The sequence below is a fragment of the Mytilus trossulus genome, chromosome 10 (assembly GCF_036588685.1).
Source record: "Mytilus trossulus isolate FHL-02 chromosome 10, PNRI_Mtr1.1.1.hap1, whole genome shotgun sequence".
NCBI lineage: Eukaryota > Metazoa > Mollusca > Bivalvia > Mytilida > Mytilidae > Mytilus > Mytilus trossulus.
The window spans coordinates 33,086,582-33,106,949 of record NC_086382.1 but is presented as its reverse complement, the minus strand read 5'-3'; the positions used below and the strand labels follow the sequence as shown (position 1 = coordinate 33,106,949).

General features: G+C 31.8%; 1 protein-coding gene across 1 annotated transcript; it reads right to left on the bottom strand.

Moving 5' to 3' along the window:
• Positions 1-4,913: 4,913 nt before the first annotated feature.
• Positions 4,914-18,847, bottom strand: LOC134687241 (tumor susceptibility gene 101 protein-like). The gene is made up of 6 exons (XM_063547378.1): positions 18,729-18,847; positions 18,280-18,364; positions 17,489-17,554; positions 15,303-15,466; positions 5,920-6,052; positions 4,914-5,219 (listed from the first exon to the last, which is right to left on the bottom strand). Exons 1-6 carry the CDS (start codon positions 18,768-18,770, stop codon positions 5,011-5,013), a joined length of 699 nt encoding a protein of 232 aa, XP_063403448.1. The 5' UTR covers positions 18,771-18,847; the 3' UTR covers positions 4,914-5,010.
• Between the last annotated feature and the right edge of the window lie 1,521 nt (positions 18,848-20,368).

Here is a 20,368-nt window from a genome sequence, read left to right as displayed (position 1 = left end):
TTTTTTATTCTTTGAAGGATTGATTTCAAATTCGATGTTTAGGAAGATTATAATACTTTATATAGAGATACCAGAAAAAAATTTAAAAAAAATAATTTGAAGAGTTAGAAAACTTGACCTGACCAATGTCCGACTCTGCCGCCTGACTAATGTCCTGACCGAGGGAGAAAATGTTAATAACTTTTTATTATTGAAAAAAAAAAGACTTAAATTCCATACCAAGGAAAATGTTAGCCTTTAATATAGGAATTTATTAAAAAAAATGTTTATTTTAATTTTTGAAAAGTTAGGAAACTTGACCTGACCATCTTGATCTTCGTCATGAGGAATGTCCTGACCGTTATAAAAATGCCAATAACCTTTTTGTTATTTATTGGGATATTACCAAGTTTGGCATCAGGGAAGATGACAACACTAAGTGTAAGAATGTAAAATAAACATTTTAAACTTGACCTGACCAATTTTTCCCTTGTCCTGCATTGTCATGATCGATGAAGAAAGAAAAATATTGCTGTTTTTTTTCCTCTCTCTCTAAAAGACAGAATAGGCTTGATTCTTTAAATTATATGAATATTTAATTATTTTTTTTAAATATAGTTATGAAAGAACGTGTGCACTTTTTATAATTCATAATATATGTGTAGAAGAAAGCGAAAAGACAGTGACATAATAAAATTATGTCTGTTATAAGTTTTCATATTTCTATGTGATTCGAACATAATTCTACTTTGAATGCTTGTAAAAACATAATCTTGAAATCAAGAGAAGCCCATTTCCTGTCCATTATTTATGTTATTTGACATGTTTAATCCCTCATTAACTAAAAAACCAAAAATTGAGTGAAATAATTAAGAAAAATATAGATAAGTATAAACACTCAAATTTGTGTTAATTTGGATTAAGATAGGTGTGATTAAACTTTTTTTAACTATTCATGTCACTGTCTTTAGACTTAATTGCATTATGTACATCTTTATCATTTCATTATTAAATCATGAAGAAAAAGTGCATTTACTAAGTACCTAAATCATCTCTAATAACATATCACTTTTGTGATATCAAACTTGGTTATATCCCTTTCACTAACAAAAAAGTTATTGGCATTTTTTTTTCATGATGAAGATCAAGTTGGTCAGGTCTGGTCAAGTTTTCTAACATTTCAAAAATTAACAAACAATTTTTTTTCCAAAATTATTATTTTGAATATTGTAATTTTCCTTGGTAAGGAACTTTAATTAAGTCAATTCTTTCAATAACAAAAAAGTTATTAACATTTTCTGCATCGATCAGGAAATTAGTCAGAAAAGAGTCAAACGTTGGTCAGGTCAAGTTTTCTAACTCTTCAAATTATTTTTTTTAAATCTTTTTCTTGTATCTCTATATTAAGTATTATAATATTCCTCAACATCAAATTTGAAATCAATCCTTCAAAGAATAAAAAAGTTATAAGCATTTTACATCGTTCAGGACATAACTCACGGGAGTACTTAGTTGGTCCTGAGACTACTATAACATGTTATAGTACTCTCAGGTTGGTCGGGTCAAATTTTCTATCCTTAAAAATATTTTTTTTCTTTTTTTCTCTAATATTTTTGTATCAAATGTTTTAATCTTCCATTGGTATCGAATTTGAAGTCTATCCTGTCAATAATAATATATATATGGAAGTGTTTAACGACCTTGACTGGCCTTTCAAGGTCGCTAAACACTTCCATATATATTATTATTGACAGGATATACTTCAAATTCGATATCAAGGAAGATTAAAACATTTGATACAAAAATATTAGAAAAAAAAAAAAAAAAAAAAAAAAAAATTTAAGAGTTAGAAAATTATAATAATACATTTTTCTATCCGTTTCATATCGGTCAGGACATTAGTAGTTTCAAAGTCAAACTCTTATAAATATTTTTTTTATTTTTTTTTAATTTTATTTATTAAATTAAAGTTCTCATCTTGCATTATTCTAAATTTCAAGTAAATCCTTCCAATAATGAAAAAGTATTGAGCATTTTCATTTCTGTCAGGACACTGTCAGGACATTGTCAGGACATTAGTGTAACCCCTACTTGTGTGATAGGACGTTAATATTCAGTTGCTCATCAATGTTTGTCTACGCACACAAAATGATTGATAAAAATGTTAAATTTTTTGTTGATGTCCTTCATTCGTTTGGTCTTAATGCTACAGAAATACACTATAGGTAATCGTATGAACTTCGACAATGACTTTAGGTAGGGTGTCTAAATTATAATCCTTAGAATTTTTTAATAATTTTCCAAAATGTAGTTTATATAATGCTTTTTTTTAAATTACAACAAGACTGTGTCACTGGGCTTATTTTCACGCTACACACTGTTAAAAATTGACAGATTTTGTATAGATTATGCATGGAAAACCCAATTTTAAGCAATAAAGCGTAAACTACACCATAGAATTTTGAGATAACATATGAGAATATAGCTTTAATAGTAATGCTTTCAGTTAATAAAAATAAAAATGGGGTCACCGGACCTGTTCTCTTGCTACATTATAGAATAGGTAATTCCTAATACATTCTATTGTAAAATTTCCTTAATCTGAAGTATCTGTCTTTGTCTCACAAAGGTCGATTTTGTATGCAAATTAGTTCACAGAATCCAAACTAAACTTATTTGCATACACAATTGAATTTTGTCTTACAATTTTCCAATTAGGTAACAAAAGTCAAGTCTGTGTAACAAAACTGAATTTTTGTTAAACTGAACTCATTTTTGTTGAACAAAAGTCACTTTTGTCCGTACAAAATCGAATTTTTGTGTACAAAACCACAAGAGTCCCATTCGGCGCCCCGTAGCAAGCAAAACTATAAGCCATAATTTTTAATAATTCATTGATTGCTAAAATAGTAAATATAATGATGATTTTTTTTTAAATCAAATTATTTGTTTACTAGTATTCAACTGTACAGACTACCTGTTAAACAGACATAGTAATATACAAATACACTCATCATAGATACCAGGATTATATATTTTATTTGCACCAGACGTTTCGTCTACAAAAGACTCATCAAAGACGCTCGAATCAAAAAGTTAAAAAGCCAAATAAAGTACGAAGTTGAAGAGCATTGAGGACCCAAAGTTTCTAAAAAAGAAATTGCCAAATACAACTAAGTCTAAAAGGTTAAACGCGAAAACTGAACTTTGAGGAAAATTCAAAACGGAAAGTCACTAATCAAATGACAAAACCAAAAGCACAAACACATGAAACAAATGGACAACAACTGTTGATAAGATCATATTTTCCTGCGGTAGAAAAGCCTAAGTATTTCAAAAATTATAATTTAATACACCAGACGCGGGTTTCGTCTACCGAAGACTCACCAGTGACGCTCAGATCAAAATAGTTATAAAGCCAAACAAGTATAAAGTTGAAGATCATTGAAGACCCACAATTCCTAAAAGTTTTACCAAACAGGAAATTTATAAAAATGACCATATGAATTGATATTCATATCAACGCCGAAGTGCTGACTACAGGGCTGGTGATACACTCGGGGACGAAACGCCCACCAGCAGTGGCATCGACGCAGTGGTGTAAATAGTTTTCAAAGGTACCAAGATTATAATTTAATACACCAGACGCGCATTTCGTCTACATAAGACTCATGAGTGATGCTCAAATCAAAATAGTTTTACAGTCATTTGTATCACCAGAAGCAAACATGTTGAATACGTCCTTGCACATTTGCTGGTGAACCATTAGAAAACGCCTGATTTGAGTTTTTCGTTTTTAGAATCATGTTATTTTAATTCTATTTTTAATGTATGTATTATTTTTACTACCTTTGTTGAATTATCTAACAAACACCTTTATAATTTGCTTTATTTACAAGTATAAGCAATCAGGGACAATCATACACTCTTAGAACAATAAAAACTTTCAAAACATGGGGCAATCAGGGTTTTACGTGAAATATCATTGGCACTCATACCACTATCTATGTCAGAATTTTGATTTTAAAAACATGAAAAAAAGTAAAATCACAAAAATACTGAACTGAGAGGAAAATGTAATCGGAAGTCCATAATCACATGGCAAATGACAAAACACATAAAAAACGAATGGACAAGAACTGTCATATTCCTGACTTGGTACTGGCATTTTCAAATGTAGAAAATGGTTGATTAAACCTGGTTTCATAGCGCTAACCCTCTCACTTTGATGACAGTCTCGTCAAATTCAGTCATATTTACAATGATGCGTGAACTAAACAAAAATAATAAAAAAAATTAGTCAAAATATGGGTACAGCAGTCATCATCGTGTAATAATTTTAAAAGGAACAATCTAACAGAATTATCAAAAGTTCACGTGTCAAATACAATCTAAAGACTTTTACTGTAAATCACACAAAAAGGCAAAGGATTTTTATTAACATACTTTTCGTTCATTTGCATAAGGATTTTTTTTAAAAGAAAAGTATTCATTTGCTTGAAATAAATCTTGAGTAAAGGGTACCATTCTTTGAAAGAGGAAGTAGGGTGTTTACCTTAAAATTCGAGAGTGAAAATGTTTCTGTTTTTTACAATGACATTAACGGTTCCATGTTTCTGCACCAGATGCGGATGTCGACAATAAATATATAATTATTGATGCCTAATAACACTGAAATATATGTGGCTACAAATTGTCTTCTACAAATGTATAGATGAATGTAAATTATCTGTTTGTCTAAAGCCTTGCTAAATTTCAAATCTCCAAACAAATCGACATTTCAATTTCTCATGCTTAAGACGATAAGTTACATAACAATTGACAAATCATCAATACGCTGCTCAGAACATATTAATGTTAATAGATAATAATGTTTGCCTAGCTGTTTTTACCACTCAGAGTGAGATATAAAAAAAAATCGAAAAAAAACCACATTCTTGCTATCTATATTACAAAACAAATGTTCTATACATTTCTTTTCCATATTGCATAATGTTAAGAGTGTTAAAATTAATCATGCAAGTTTTTGAGTCACTCTGGCACAAAAGATCGCACGACATTGTCTATTGGGCCATTGCAAATTGGACATTGGTTGTGCTTCTTCTTCAGACGTCGGCAACACGATTCGCAAGTAGCCAAATGTCCACATGGCTGGATTGTTACTTCTGGCGGATTTAAACTACACTCAGAACAAAGCAGTCTTCTGTCAGTGGTAGATTCACATGAATGATGTCCAGCGTCTGTAAAGACAAATATTACATGACGTTATAATAATTATACTGATACATCAGTTGGAGGTCCCTTCTTTATCTTAAATTAGTCTCTCTTAAGCACCTTTAGATTTTGTCACTATCGGAGGAGAGATATCAGAATACTTCAACAATACTGCAGTTGAGGACGAAATTTGATTCAAAAGTCTTCATCTATCTATGTGATATACACATCACATACCTTTCCAGGCATACTTGACATAAGCGAAGCAAACTGATAACAGTATAATTTATTTGTTGTTGTTCAATAGAAAATAGCCTCAATGTTTATGATAAGGTGCATATATATATATGTCTCCTGTATTTTAGGAAATTAAACAAGGACTAGATATTCAAACGTTTTTTTCTGAAGTGTAATATGTAATATAGTATGTAAACTGGGAATCACTGTGCAAAATTTAAAGAGCTGGGTTTTTCCCGCAGCCATCAAGACATGCAAGATGTGTGTATGCTTCCAATATATAAAATTTCATATAAGGCTAATATTTTCACGTAGGATGCGCGTTTTGTCTACATAAGACTTTGCGGTTAAATTTAAACATCCGAACGGTAAAATTAAATTCAAATTTGAAGAGAATTAAAAACCGAGCATTTCTATAACATGTGTCAAAAATTGGATATATATTAATTAAAAGAGTCAAATAAACTTATTTACATATATTACACGCACCTTCTTGATAAGGGTATTGTGGTTTTGCGACGTTATCAAGTTGTGGCCTACTGGCCGACCTTGCAAAAACTGGGGGTTCCTCTTCAAACACTATCGACAATAGTTGAATTAAACCTAATAAATCCGAATCTGGCTGAAAATAGAAGTAGTAAAGGTTTGATATTTTTTAACAACACTAGCTTACTCTTACGTGTCTGTACACATACGATAATCGTACTATACGTGTAACAATTTCAGAAACCATTTTGTACCAAGTTTTTGAAGCAGATTTTACATTTGAAAATTTATGTGGTTTATTCAACCCAATAACCATAATAACAATACATGTTAGAAAAATAACTACTTTGTACTGTATGATTGGAGCACTCGAACGTTGTCCAATCTTCCGAATGAATCGAATCCGTCTTAGTTACTAGAGGTTTCCAGATTTGCTACGTATCAGGTACGGTTAGTACGTAACACAACCGTTGGTGTTGTTTGGGAGGTTTCATTTAATGCATGAGATTATTGTATGTATCATGATGAAAATAAAGAAACAAAATTTCAAATCAGTGATAAAAACCTTAATCTTTTATTTTATTACGATTTCTCTGCTTCTAGAAAACCTTGCACGTGATTTTATACGATGAAATTCATTTCATGCACAAACTGAGTTGCCTCGACCTTTATATTCTAAAAATAGATTTGTGTTTCTGTATGGCTATGTTTTTGTTTTCAGTATATATTAAGAAAAGGATTAGAATAAAGAATGTTTTCTAATACTCAAATATAAATTGGAATAATTAGAAATTATTTATTAATAATATCTTACTTGTACCTTACTGGTGTCGTTAATGACTACATAGACGGCTCCAGGGGGAGGGGGCTTGGCGCATGGATGGAGCGCCCCCCCTTTTATGAAAAGTTCTGGATGCATCACTAAACTAGTACACGTGCTTATGGCAAAATGAGTTCAAAATTGTGTTGATTTCTCATTAAAATAAATTTTTATTAATTAAGCTATCTTTTCGATCATTGGAGCAACATTTTTTCATAAAACGCAACACACATTGTAAAACCATCGATCTATCTTAATATCTATTGTTATTATGTCACTAGATATTGTTATTACATTAATATTTGTAAATATTGTCGCGAGTAAAATTGTGTATTGCACGTGCCTGGGAGTAGTATAATATAATCTACGAGGGGTAATGTTAAACCAATATTCATCCCTTAATCCTTTTGTCGTACAGCATTGCCAAAAAAACTTCATACAACACAGCGTATTTATTTTGTTCACTGATAACGACAATAATTTGACGCTAAATTTACACTTAGTCTAATGCAATAAGAATATGTCTTTCTAACTCTTCGTAATGGTGTACGGAAAATACTATGTTGCTATATAATGTCTTTTGCACCATTTACAACTGATTTATGGACTCAAAATTAAGGATCATTTTCATCGGTTGGTAAATGTTTCTATGTAATTTGTTCGGATTTATATGTACTAGTATCATGAATACGATACTATTTAAAATATATAGTGAACTCCAGTTTTTCTGAGTTTTCACTCTCGGCTTACTGCGAAAAAGATATATGATCAGTTGTGTTAATAAAAAGGGCATGTTTCTAAAATTTATAGACCATGTTGATTTTATGAGGGTATTTTTTTATGAAAAAAAACCCTTTAAGCCCGACGGTAAAGATAATTGTGCAAAAAAGAAGGATGTCAAGTAAATACGATATCAGCCATATCTCTATGCATAATTGTTCAAATTGAAGATGTAAACGATCTTGTATTTTTTATAATTTCTTTCCGTACGTCTGATTTTTTCTTTTTTTCTTTATTCAATTCTTCAACATATATATACAACTATGTACAACAGATATATTACATATAACACAAAATTATTACAAGGCAATGTTATTTAAAAGTATAATGACATACATAATCAGTACAATAATTAGAAATCAAACGTTTTGACACATTCGATTTTTTTGTAACAGAGTATTAATTTTTACAAAGTATGTCTCTCTGGACTTTTTCTTTATATTGATTGAATATCCATTGACAAGAGTTTTAGACCTCACGCGTACAGACTGAACAACGATTTGGTTTTGTATTAGTTTTGTCATTTTTCTTTTGTTATTAAGGTCAATTTATTTTGTTCGAATTCATTTTATTTGATCATGTTTTCTAAAAACTTACCAAAATAAATACAAAACTTTAACATTTTACAATGATACATAAATTTATTACAAAGAAATTTTTTAAAGTTTTAAATTTGTTTTGTAATTTAGCTTCTTTGTATCTATGTAGTTTCACGGGGAAATAACTCTTAACTATAAACCTTTCGTACCAACGGTTACTTGCAACGGTTGCTTGAAAGCATAATCGAGTGCACACGATATTGTTTCCCACGAATACAAGAAGAAACCACATGAAATTAGTCCCAAATTACAGCTAAAAATTCTAAAAACAGTTCTGCATATGATTCCTAAAACATGTGTTAATATAAAGTGTATGCATCAATAATTTTCAAAAGTTAAATGACGGCTCCCAATTCGTACTACGGTTGGTACGGTAGCAAATCTGGAAACCTCTAGTAGAGGTTTCTCAACATCTTACGAACGGACGAAACTCTACGAACGTATCGTTATAGAGCAGTAATTTTGTTATAATAAAATCCATAATAAATGTCTTTCGATACTGCAGTGTGTTTAAAAGACAACAGTAAACAACTTAATATCCTTTTTTTGCAACCTTGCATTTTATTGTTGTCATTAAACATCCGTGTTCTAATTTATTTTCTGTTGTTGACTGTGTCGTTTTCTTACGTTGAGTTTTGTTTGATGACATGTCGTAAATATGCGTTCGATTTATCTCCCTTATGTATAATTCAAAAAGAACATTTTTTATAATGTCCTTGATCTACGCATCTAGTTTGCAATTGGTTGATTGATTGTTCGGCAAATATTCCATTCATTTCATTGCGAAATTAGCGTTTGGTAAAGGATTGATAAGTGATTGAGATAACACAACTTTAATATATTTCATATATCCACATGTCCCTTCTATGCGTCCAATTGGTTTGAGTTACTATGTCGGAGAGTATCTTGGATAGATACGTCGTAACATAGCATTTTTATTTCTAATATTTATTGGGAATCAGTTTAAGAAATTTAAAGGTGCACTCTATCTATCGTTAGAAATAGAGTTTTGTGTGTTTTTGTTGAAAGTATGAGTGCTATAGCCCTAACAAAACTGGTAGTTACATATTTATCAAAATATATATTTACATATTACACCCCTAACTTAAAAGAAAAATGAGAAATATGAAAAACAGAGAAAATATGCACAGTATGCCATAGAAGCTTACGGAAACAATAAACAAGATTTTTTTTATGTATATATACTTATAATTATACTATAAAGGAAACATTCACACATATAATTAGAAACGCCATAACAACAAAACAAAAAACACAATATATAAGTTTAAATATGTATTTCAATATTTTTCTTTATTTTTCTTGTTAAGTCTACTTATTTATAACAACAAATCAATCATTTGGATTTTGGTGGTTGGGGCACAGAAGTTATTCCGGAACTTATTTGGATTTTTTTAAAAATTTATATCGAAAGGCGTTCACTCCTAGATTTATTTTACCTCATGTCCACGAAAGAGTTTTTACCGTTAATCAACTTCTAGCTAAGATTCAAAAAAGTTTTCTATCCCTTTCCATCCATATATCTATATTTACCTTTTCCACATAAACTAAATAGTGATGTTGTCATCATGTGTATTAAAATTTCTAACTGTCCTTCGATAAAATATTATATATTCTTCGCTTAAATTTATAGATCAGTAAGACTTTCAACTGTGTTGATTGAACAGTAAATTGTATATTATATAATATAGTCCGGCCGATTGTTGCAGATATAGAGCAGAATTGCTCACTTCATGAGGAAAGCATGAAACTTTGCATAGTAGTTCTTGGTTATATACCCTTTGATTTCAGCTATGGACCCACTCTAGAAAATCCAATATGGCTGCCATTTTCAAGATGGCGGAAAAACGTTGAAAAATTCAAGATTGTCCTAAAGGTATTCTATATAATTTCGGAAATTAGAGTAATGAATCTTTAAAAATGGACTTCATGTTCTTGAATTTGTTATCAACTAATTTTAAAGTATAAAATACATAATTTGTTTTTTCCAATAACACATAAGTTGCAAATATGGCTGCATTTACCAAAAAAAATTAGTGAAATTCAAAATGTTAATCAATATGTTACATGTTACTGTTATTGTTCTTAAAAATCTTTCAGTTTCAATGGTTGGAATAAAATAGGTTTAAACGAGTCGATTGACGTTAATATAGGTCGGTTAAATGTGGTGGAATAGTAGGTAACTCATCTGAACTTTGAGGCAGTGCCGAGGGCACCTTGTCTCGTGTCTAATCAATGCCATGTCTTACGTCACTTATCGCGTTTTTACCTTTCTTCAGGCGGATAAGACGATTGATCATCTACAATGGTAAGGTGGCAACTATTTCCTTTTCCAACTACGTGCGTAACCAACTTGCAAGTATTCAGCAAACATGGTCCAAAAATGCACTCCTGATCAGCACTTTATTAGTTTAAATGGTAACAATCATGTTGAATTTGGCGGAACTGTGATGGTTCGTTCTATGCAAACTAGCTGAGTAAAATCTCGTTTCCACTATTAACAAATGGCACATTTATCACTTTATTGTTGTTGGTAATTGTGGGAGTACTCATGTTTATCACTGCGCTCAGTGTGTCCAAAATAACTAGTCTAAGTATAACATCGTATGGTAATGGCTCTTTGCACACATCTCATTGTATGTTTACTCTATTAATGTCTAGAGTCGTTCCTTATAATCTCCCCAATAACAAGCTGTTAACCCAAACCACGTAGCGTTACGTTTTACAAATCTCCATTTTCTGCCGGAATTGATTTCGCATTAATGTGACCATTGCAGCATTGTCCACAAGCATGCTCACATTCTGGTCATGTATAGTACCTCGTACTACTAAGCTCTTCCAAATGGTTCGTCCGATGCTTTTTGGACGAGGCAGTGGACCGCTGTTCGATTTTGTGATGAGGTGATGTTTCATTGCCAATAGACTTTGAAATCTGAGTTGTCCTACTGGCCCGACCTTTTGCTCCATTGTTGGGATTACACTTTGATTTGCTCCGTATCCTGGTGAAGGTGACCGTTGTCTGAAATATTCGGGATTTCTTGCCTTACGGTCATAAAACTTTCGAGCAAGATATTTGTACTCAGACTCAAGAATCAACCAATCAAAATACAGGATTTGGTGTTTCGAGCATGATTTTTGTGCTCTAAGCACTGAGCAAAGTTTTATGACTTCAACCCCTGGAGGTTGTCCGTGGAGATGCTAACCGTTGTCTTAAGGGACTATATGATCTCTAGCTTAGTGGGGTGTTGCTGATCGATAGGCATTAAGCTTGGGTGTACTTCTATTTGCCGATTTACTGCGATTGTATTACTTAAGAGATCTTCCACGTACATATTTATCAGGTGATTTCCATTGAACTGTTGATCTTCCATGAGTATTGATCAAAAGAACCGAGATTATATTGAAAGGCCATAACATCAGCTAGTTTTGTGACAATTTGTGCGAGTTTAAGCAAATCATAATCCAAAGGACTGCTCATATTTTCTTTATCGGTCGGTGATACTGTGCCATCAGCAAAGTCGACTTATCAATGGTCACAGTTGGCATAATTTATCCATATATCGCCATCTGGTTTGCTTTTGAGATTTTCAATTGTTTTAACGCCTTGATTAATGTTTCTGGGTTCCTCTCTTTTACATGCCTTGAAGAATCTTTGTCTTTACATCCTCGACGGAATGTTTTGCTTCCAATCTGGTTTGATAGTCTTTCTTGCTGAAGCGCTGTTTCAAATGAATGCTTTTTTAAGGCCTTGGAATTATCATCTGTGTTTACCTTGCGAGCGTACTCATAGCCAACATCGGCCTGGCTATCACGAGCTTACATACATGTTTCCTGATTTCCCATTGTAATCTACCGACAGTTCGTTCAAATTGGTAAATGAACGCTTCCCAAGTGATGGATGCTCTTCAAATGAGTTTTTGCATTTTTGGCAGCTATGGGCTGCGGCTCTGGTCCCTTGCACAAAAATTTTCTTGCCATCGGTTATATTCTCTCTCCAGTGAGGAGTCTGAAGAAGAGCTGTTGCCACACTCTTTTTATTTGCTCTGCCCTTTCCTGGATTGGTCAATTGAGTCAGGTTGCTGTTATGGGAAGCATATTATAGCTCTAGAAGCGGACGAGGTTGTCATAATTGTAGTGATAAATGAAGAATTTGCCATGGACTCGACTCGACGGGGATGAAACCGTAAGTTGGCACTGCATTCAGCATTGGAGAAACTAGATAGAATCCACTGGCAGCCAATTGTTTCTGTAATTGTGTGCTGATCTGAACCAAATATTATTGACTCATAGTTGATGGTTAGTGTGCGTAAGAAGAACCATAAGCCTTTTGCTGGTATCCTTTATCATTACTAGAGGTTTATATATAGTATGTTCTTAAATGGAGATTACTGTTGAAGAATAATTTGAACTGTCTCATGCAGGGCCAAGGGCCCTGACATATTACTTTTGATTTGAGGTGAAGACACCTTCAACAGAGTTGCCGCGGTTGATGGTTCATGCGATCTACAATTTGGGTAAGACCCACGTCATGGATTTTGTTGTGTACTTTTGGTAAACTTGCGTTTTACTGGCTAAGGTCAAATTTTGGCTTAGATAATGTGTTCATTGCAGAAATATTAACTATTTCGATTGTCCACTGATTCATTAACAACAGATACAAGTTGTTGGAAGGTACCTTGCTGTTCAAATGCACTTTTAAATTGAAAAGTGTCCCCTTCCTCGGTTGTTGTCAGCTTGTTCATTCGTCTCACCACAACATTGAATATTTTATTGGTCTTACCATCAATTCCGCCAAGCAATTATAACTAGCATTATGGTCTATCATGTATTCAGACTGCTGAAGATGCTGAGATATTGCTTTCATATGTTTGTTATTAATATGCAGTGCCTCTTTCTGTTCAGCTTGAGACGGAATGAGACCAACACATATTTGATATATTTGCGCTTCGCTCTGTTTTATATTGCGGTAAATCGCAGCTGTTCTTTGAGCATTTGATTTTCTATCTTCTAAATATTCTTCGTTCAAATGTTTAATAGTAATTTCTGAGCTGTCCCCTGTTAAAGAGTCTTCAGCTGTGGGTTTCTTCATATTCCCGAGTGATTCAGTTTCTTCCATTTCAATGTTTTTGTCCTTGTTGTAATCAATTCCTGCCATTTAAATGATAAGTGTTTAACTGATTTTTAATTCACAGTTTAATGTCTCAAATTGCAAACTATTGCCACCAAAGAGATAAGATATAGACTGAATAATATCTTAAGGCAGATAAAACCAAATCACAGCTTTTATGTGTGACCAAGACATCAAATAGTGCAGATTTTGATGAAAGCTACTACTGCAGCTTTTTATGAAAGCTAACAGTTTGTGTACTAAATGACAATCAAGGATATATTAGAACGGACAGAACTAGGACAGATACCAAATGACACTATACATATATGCATCAATAAAAACCTTATATTCAGGTCAATTCCCATTAATGAGTATTTGCTTATTTTCAAGGCGGCCATTTTGAAAATAGCGGCCATTTTGTATTTCAAATAAAGATCAAAACAAAATCTTGCTAAGTACACCAAATCATCCAATTATGTTGATTTTTGTGCAACCAGCATGAAATCCACTTTGATTTGTTCAATACTGGAAAATACTTTAGAACGTACGGCAGCCATCTTGAAAAAAGCGGCCATATTGAATTTTGAGGGTGGGTCCATAGCTAATATTGATCAGTACACAAAAATATACCATCATGCAGAAATTGGTGCTTTCCTCATTATTTGAGCAATTTTTTCACCGATCGGCCGGACTAATATCAAATAAATATAATATGTATTTGATTCAAAATGTTTTTGAAAAATCAAGCATGCATATTTTACATATAAAAATATTTCAAAGAGAAGAAGAGCACAGCCGATAATCCAATATTATAAGATAAATTACTGCTCCCTCTTTTCTCGTTACGGCAAGTTACGTCAAGTTAGGGCAATTTTCGTTCGTTCGTAAGATGTTGAGAAACCTCTAGTTCGAGAAAAAACAAGTAATTGAAATGTTTGAGTTTTGTACTAAAGAATTCTTCGTCGAAATATTTTACTCAATAACATATCTGTTTTTTATGTACCACTCGGTCGACCAATCATGAATGCTATGTCAATCAATGGTAGTTTAGTACATGTAAAATAGCATGCCATGAAAAAGATGAGCACAAACATATGAAAATGAAGGAATATATGATGTGATTGTCTATAAATTGTAAAACAAATACCGTAAAGAACTATTAATACTATACAATTCTCAAGAATTACAAAATGATATTTTTATGTATGAAACCTCCCTACAAAGAAAAATAACGATATTAATGAATGTACAGAATGGTAACAGTAGTATACCTCTGTTCAAAAGTCATAAATCGATTGAGAAAAAACTTAATTAAATTACAAACTAACACCGAGGGAAACACATCAACTGATAGGTGGAAAACAACTGAACATCAGCAACATTTATTAATTTTTTAACAAAGAAGGAAAAATTGTTCTTCCAAACATTAAAACATTTAGTTTCAGACTGTATGAAAGTTGGCATTGATGAAACAAATAAAAGACACCGCCTATATTTTTTATAATTTCGGTGCGATTGATAGGTCAGACATGATAGAATATATAAAGTCAGCACTGGGTATGGTTTGAGACAAATACAAAAGGACTAGTCTGATTTAGGAAGGGGAATTCCGAGTGCTAAACATATCACATTTTGTTTTAACTTTTAAATACTCATACCGGTATCATAATATCCCAACAATCTTATATACCTGTTGCACGTAAACAATATCTCCTATACAGGGTTTTTCCACGTGGAACGGTACTTGCCTATCCCAAATTCATGTATTTGGTTTTGATGTTATATTTGTTATTCTATTAGGATCGTCTGATGCTTGGTCCGTTTCTGTGTATGTTACATTTTAGTGTTGTGTCGTTGTTCTCCTCTTATATTAAATGCGTTTCCCTTGGGTTTAGTTTGTTACCCCGAATTTCGATATTGACGGTGCAAAACAAATCATCTCTGTTACTTTTGAACATTTCAGGACTCTCAATGATTGACATCGGTATATCTTTTGTTTTAAGTGTCATTTCGTTAACCGCGAAAATACTTTTAGCGCATTTTATTATTTACTTACATATTTCCAGTCTTGCAGATATGGCAGATCAACTTTACCGTCTGCATCTACATTTATTCCTTGTTTTATCACCATGGTATTTGTAGGTTTTATATAGACTATAGGCGGGTTGTACGGATGTGTGTCGAGAAGAAATATTCCGATTGGAATGTTGAAAATATTACCTGAATTAAGAAAATGTAATTATAAAATGTATAAGGAACCTTAAGGTTTTTTTTAAACCATGACCGTTTGAAACGATTCGATCAACATTGTTTGGACTTTAATGCTATGTATTGTTTTTGACGTATACGATGTATTAAGTTCTATTTTCCTTCATACATTACCCTTTCTGTGAGTTTTGAGACTTCTAGTTTTGCCTTGTATTTATGTCCAAGTCCGAATGGCTATATCTTCTGAGTAAGATTATCTGAAGTTTTGCATATGTTTGTATCCTCTTATGAGGCTGTCTTCTGTTCCATATTGACATTTGTATTGCATTGGTCGTGCTTGCACGCTAATAACATTTATCATTTCGTCTGTTTTAAGTCTTATTGTATGAAATTTTGCGTAAATAATAAGTCGTTGGTCTGATGGTACAACAACTTAAGTCATCAGTTTCAAATTCGTATGACTGCGATCTCAGGTTTTCAGATGACATGCATGACTTATATAGTTTTTTTTATCATCTACATGTAGTTTTCAACACTGAAATTTATTATTTTGGAAGAAAATATCCGAGCACACATAGAAAAAAGTAAAGTCACAAAAATACTGAACTCCGAATAATACTTCTGGTTTAAATGAAACTGTTACCTTAAATAAAATAAACTGTTCAAAAGACAATATGAAAGACACATGATGAAATCTATATTATTAGTTACACAGTGTAAAATTGTACTTATACGGGAATTTATCGTGTCAATAAAACTCATATTTGGTTACCCGATAAAGTCCGTATGAGGACAATTGCACACTGTGTAACGAATTTATCATGATTTTGTTATCATACCACCTCTTTGTTGCTTTTTCATAATAAGTTTTTTTCTTCTATGATGCATTTTTATAGAGTAAATAGAGTAAGAGATATAATTCGAATTAACTTAATAAATAATTGCACTGCAATTTATTAGGACAATATGCGATGTTCTTTTAAATGGTCACTTTATTTCTATGATCTTTGTATTATCTATTTTGGTGTGTAGTACTGGTTTTATAAGTTGAGCTCTTTCCTGTCGATTTTTAGTATGTTCGATTGTTAGGTAGTTACATCACCGCCCAAACACCATTTAAATGTTTATAGAAATTTTGTATACTAATGTATTTTTCTTAAATATCTTGAAATACTTGATGCATGTCTTCCTTCGAATGTAGTCTTAAAGTGAAAATTCGATTTATCCTCCGTATACAATTGACTCATTAAAAAAAACAACTTTTTATTATGGAAGAAAAAACTCTAAATAAGTGATAACAAAATTAGGATAAATATGCCACACACGATATGAATGTCATTGACTGCATAAATTCCCGAATTAGGACAATTGCACAATTTTTAACAAATTTTTCTCACTTATTTAGATTTTTCTTCCATGATAAAAAGGTTTACATAAGAAAATACTTGGACCAAGTCAGGAATGTGACAGTTGTTCTACATTTGTTTGATGTGTTTGAGCTTTTAATTTTGCCATTTGATTAGGGACTTCAGTAGTTTTGTGATTTTCCTTCTTTTTTTTTTAGTTTTTTATTCCGTGATAAACAAATCTTGTTTATGTGGTCCATTGTATAAAACCTGATACTGAAGAATTGATACAGCAAAGTCTGTTAAATGACCCATATATCTGCTAAATGACTACGTTTTTGTATTCATCCGTATATCTGTTTTGGTGCGAAGGTAATACAATACAAATGCAAAGCGTATTAAACTTCATTAGGAAGTCTTAAACGCATATACATTAATGACAAGGATGTACCAATGCTTTAATATTTTAGTTGCAAACATGATGTCAACAGCCAAAAAAAACAAAAATACTCAAAAGAATAACTTCCCGAGCAGTAAGCTCATTACTTTTATTTTTTAATTTCTACTGGTGTTACCTGAGGGTTAAACTAAGTACGAAAATCACTATTACTTTTATTGAATAATTAAATTGTGAAAATTCAAATGAACGAGTTTGCATTAGGTCGTGTAGCAAAATAAAAACAAATACCTCTATAATTTATTGGTATCGTCCCATCCAAGTTAACCAGATCTTTTCGTGAACCATCATTAAATACTGAAATACAGATTAAGCTATTAAATCTAAACAGAAAAAAAACATAATTTATCACACTAGTTTAACATGGAAATGTGTTACCAATGAATGTCCTAATGTTTGTATGTATACAATATGTATAAGTATGCATATTATAGTATAATGAACTGGCAGGTTGCATTGCAACTTCAATTTTTTTTAGTAACATTTTAATTATTTGTGTTTTAAATATACTTATGCCTTTCCAAAAAAATGATGGATCATTATTTCGACAGTAAAGTTCCTCAAAAGATCAAACAAATCAAGAAGTATATTCGAAAGTAGAATGAACTACATCAGCATCAGACTCTACAAGATATAAAGAAAACATAGTTAAAGAAATTTATTTCCAAATGTAGAGGGTTGACACAGGCATTATAGTACAAGATTTAATATATTACATGTGTGCGCAAACTTTGACTGATCTATCTAAACCATATGTCGTAAAGTAAAACAAATACGAAGACCTCCACATGGCTGTTACAAACAAGATCATCAAATAAAATTTCAGAGTACAATTTAGTAACCAGGGTGAATGATTTACTCGTTACTACAGAAACCTTGATTAGGTGTTATATTTGATACCGCGCAGGAAAACAAAACATAGAAAGAGACATAAAAGGTTTCTAAAACGAAATAGTAATTTTTTACTTAATTTATGTTTGGATAAAAGAAACTCCCTTAGCTTGCTCTTGCATGTTACTTACTGAATGGCCCATGGCTTGGTCTCAAGTCTTTATACTGAGAGAACACTGCCAAAATGTCCTTTTTTGCTAAATCTGCATCTTTGTACTGAAATTGCAATAAAGTATTTCATTTAAGTAAGCAAATACTGGGAAATAAAGTTTTAACGATGAATTTGCATGGAACAAAATTGGAAATAATATTGTTATGACATGTGCCATATTTTGGGTATGTCAGAAAAAATCTAACTCAATTTGATTTTAAAAATCAAGCCTTGGTTATTACAAAAGAGATCATACTAATTTTCGAAAAGCGGACCAGGAGGCTTAAAATTGGTACTGGTCAATATTATTAGCTTAAATTGTACAGGAAACATTATTCGAAAAAGGTAAACTAATTAAATAAAGCAATATTTTGACCGAGTTTATTCAATCTGATTACTCGACTAAACTTGACTATAGAAAATACTAACCTTGGAGAGATACAATTTCAGTATCTGTGCATTACTTCCCATCTCTAATACTTTGTAGTTGTAACTTAACTTTATAACACAGCAAATTAAACTAAAAATGTTAAAAGTCTATTAATACTTTTTTCTGGGAAAGAAAGTGAAAGAAGGAAAAGATCATTTCTATTTTAAAGTGGGACTTCCTGGTGACGGTGACTTGATTTTAAATTTATCGATGAGAAAAAAATATTTAAAAAAATATAACTTTTTGGTGGATTTGTATACATATGAAATCGTTACAGTATTCATTATTATAAATAGATTGTAATGTCTCTTTGATGAGTCATTCTTCATCCTTTTTTTATTTTGTTCTCTATTTACTAGTAATCTATTAAGAAGATAACAATAGTTATGGTTTGATAAATGAGATATCAAATACATGTGTAATCGATAAAATTGTATTTGAAATGCTTATAGGAGCATCTATCTAAATTTAAATTAGAAGAAATTGTATCGAGCAATCTTTGCAAATAAGATAACCTAGGGAAAACTGAATCTTTTGGGAAATAAAGGATGAACAGACCGAATTTCAAAAAAAAATTTGCAAAAAATTTTGGTCTATAGTTTTCTATGTTGTGTCTTCTGTGCTGTTATTTATCTGTTTGTCTTTTTATTTTTAGCCATGACGTTATCAGTTATTTTCGATCTATAAGTCCCTCTGGTATTTCTCGTCCCTCTTTTAGAAAATATCTGTTAAATTCAACCTTTATATTTGTGAAAACCCGTTTGATAGGATAATAGGAGTGTACTCATATGGTCACATAATTTTACGTACATTGTTGAAATGCTCATATGGACTGGAACATATATATAAATCCTTAAAAGTTTGAAGGGTCTGAAATGGTATGATACTTCAAGAATTAGCTCTTCACATAACAAACTGTACCTTCTATCCCAACTGTTACAAAATGTTAACAAATGATGGCATTTTCACGAAATGAGTAATTCAAATTAAATGATGCTTAACATAACGTGATTTCATTATCTGGATAATCTGCAAACACGTGTGCACACACGCTGAAGTGCTGATCAATGATATCTATATAACATTGTAATACGTTTGTGGATTCAACCATGCGCTATGTAGTTGTAGACATTTATTAAAAGCAGCTTCACTTTTTCGCACCAAACCAACTTTTCCAGCAGCCGAATTTACGCTTTGTACAGACAAGCAAGTAATTGATGAATTTTTGATACATGAATAATTTACTGTCTCAATAATAAAAAAAAAGTGTTTCTTACGGTAAAAAAGGGTCAGTAGCCTGTTGTTCCGTATTTCTCGTTTTTTGGTGTGGTTCTTATATGGTTATCAAAGGTATCAGGCTTATAATTTAATACGCAAGACAGTAGTTTTCTCTACATAAGACTCATCAGTGGATCTCAGTTAAAAATAGTTAGAAAGCCAAACAAGTAAAAAGTTGAGATGCATTAAATTGTGCCAAATACGGCTGAAGTAATCTATGTCTGGGATAAGAACATTTCTCGTTTCTTGTTTATTTTTATATAAATCATACCGTTGGTTTTCTTGTTTGGTTGTTTTGTACTAGCCATTGTGGGACCCTTTATAGCTTCCTGTTCGATGTGAACCAAGCTCGTTGTTGAAG

Bases quoted from the DNA above. Each gene is read 5' to 3' on its own strand.
- LOC134687241 (XM_063547378.1), bottom strand. From the start codon at position 18,770: ATGGGAAGTAATGCACAGATACTGAAATTGTATCTCTCCAAG. The intron at 18,365-18,728 runs GTTAGTATTTTC...TTGCAATTTCAG, and splicing joins TGAAATTGTATCTCTCCAAG to TACAAAGATGCAGATTTAGC. The intron at 5,220-5,919 runs GTGCGTGTAATA...TTGTCTTTACAG, and splicing joins ACAATACCCTTATCAAGAAG to ACGCTGGACATCATTCATGT.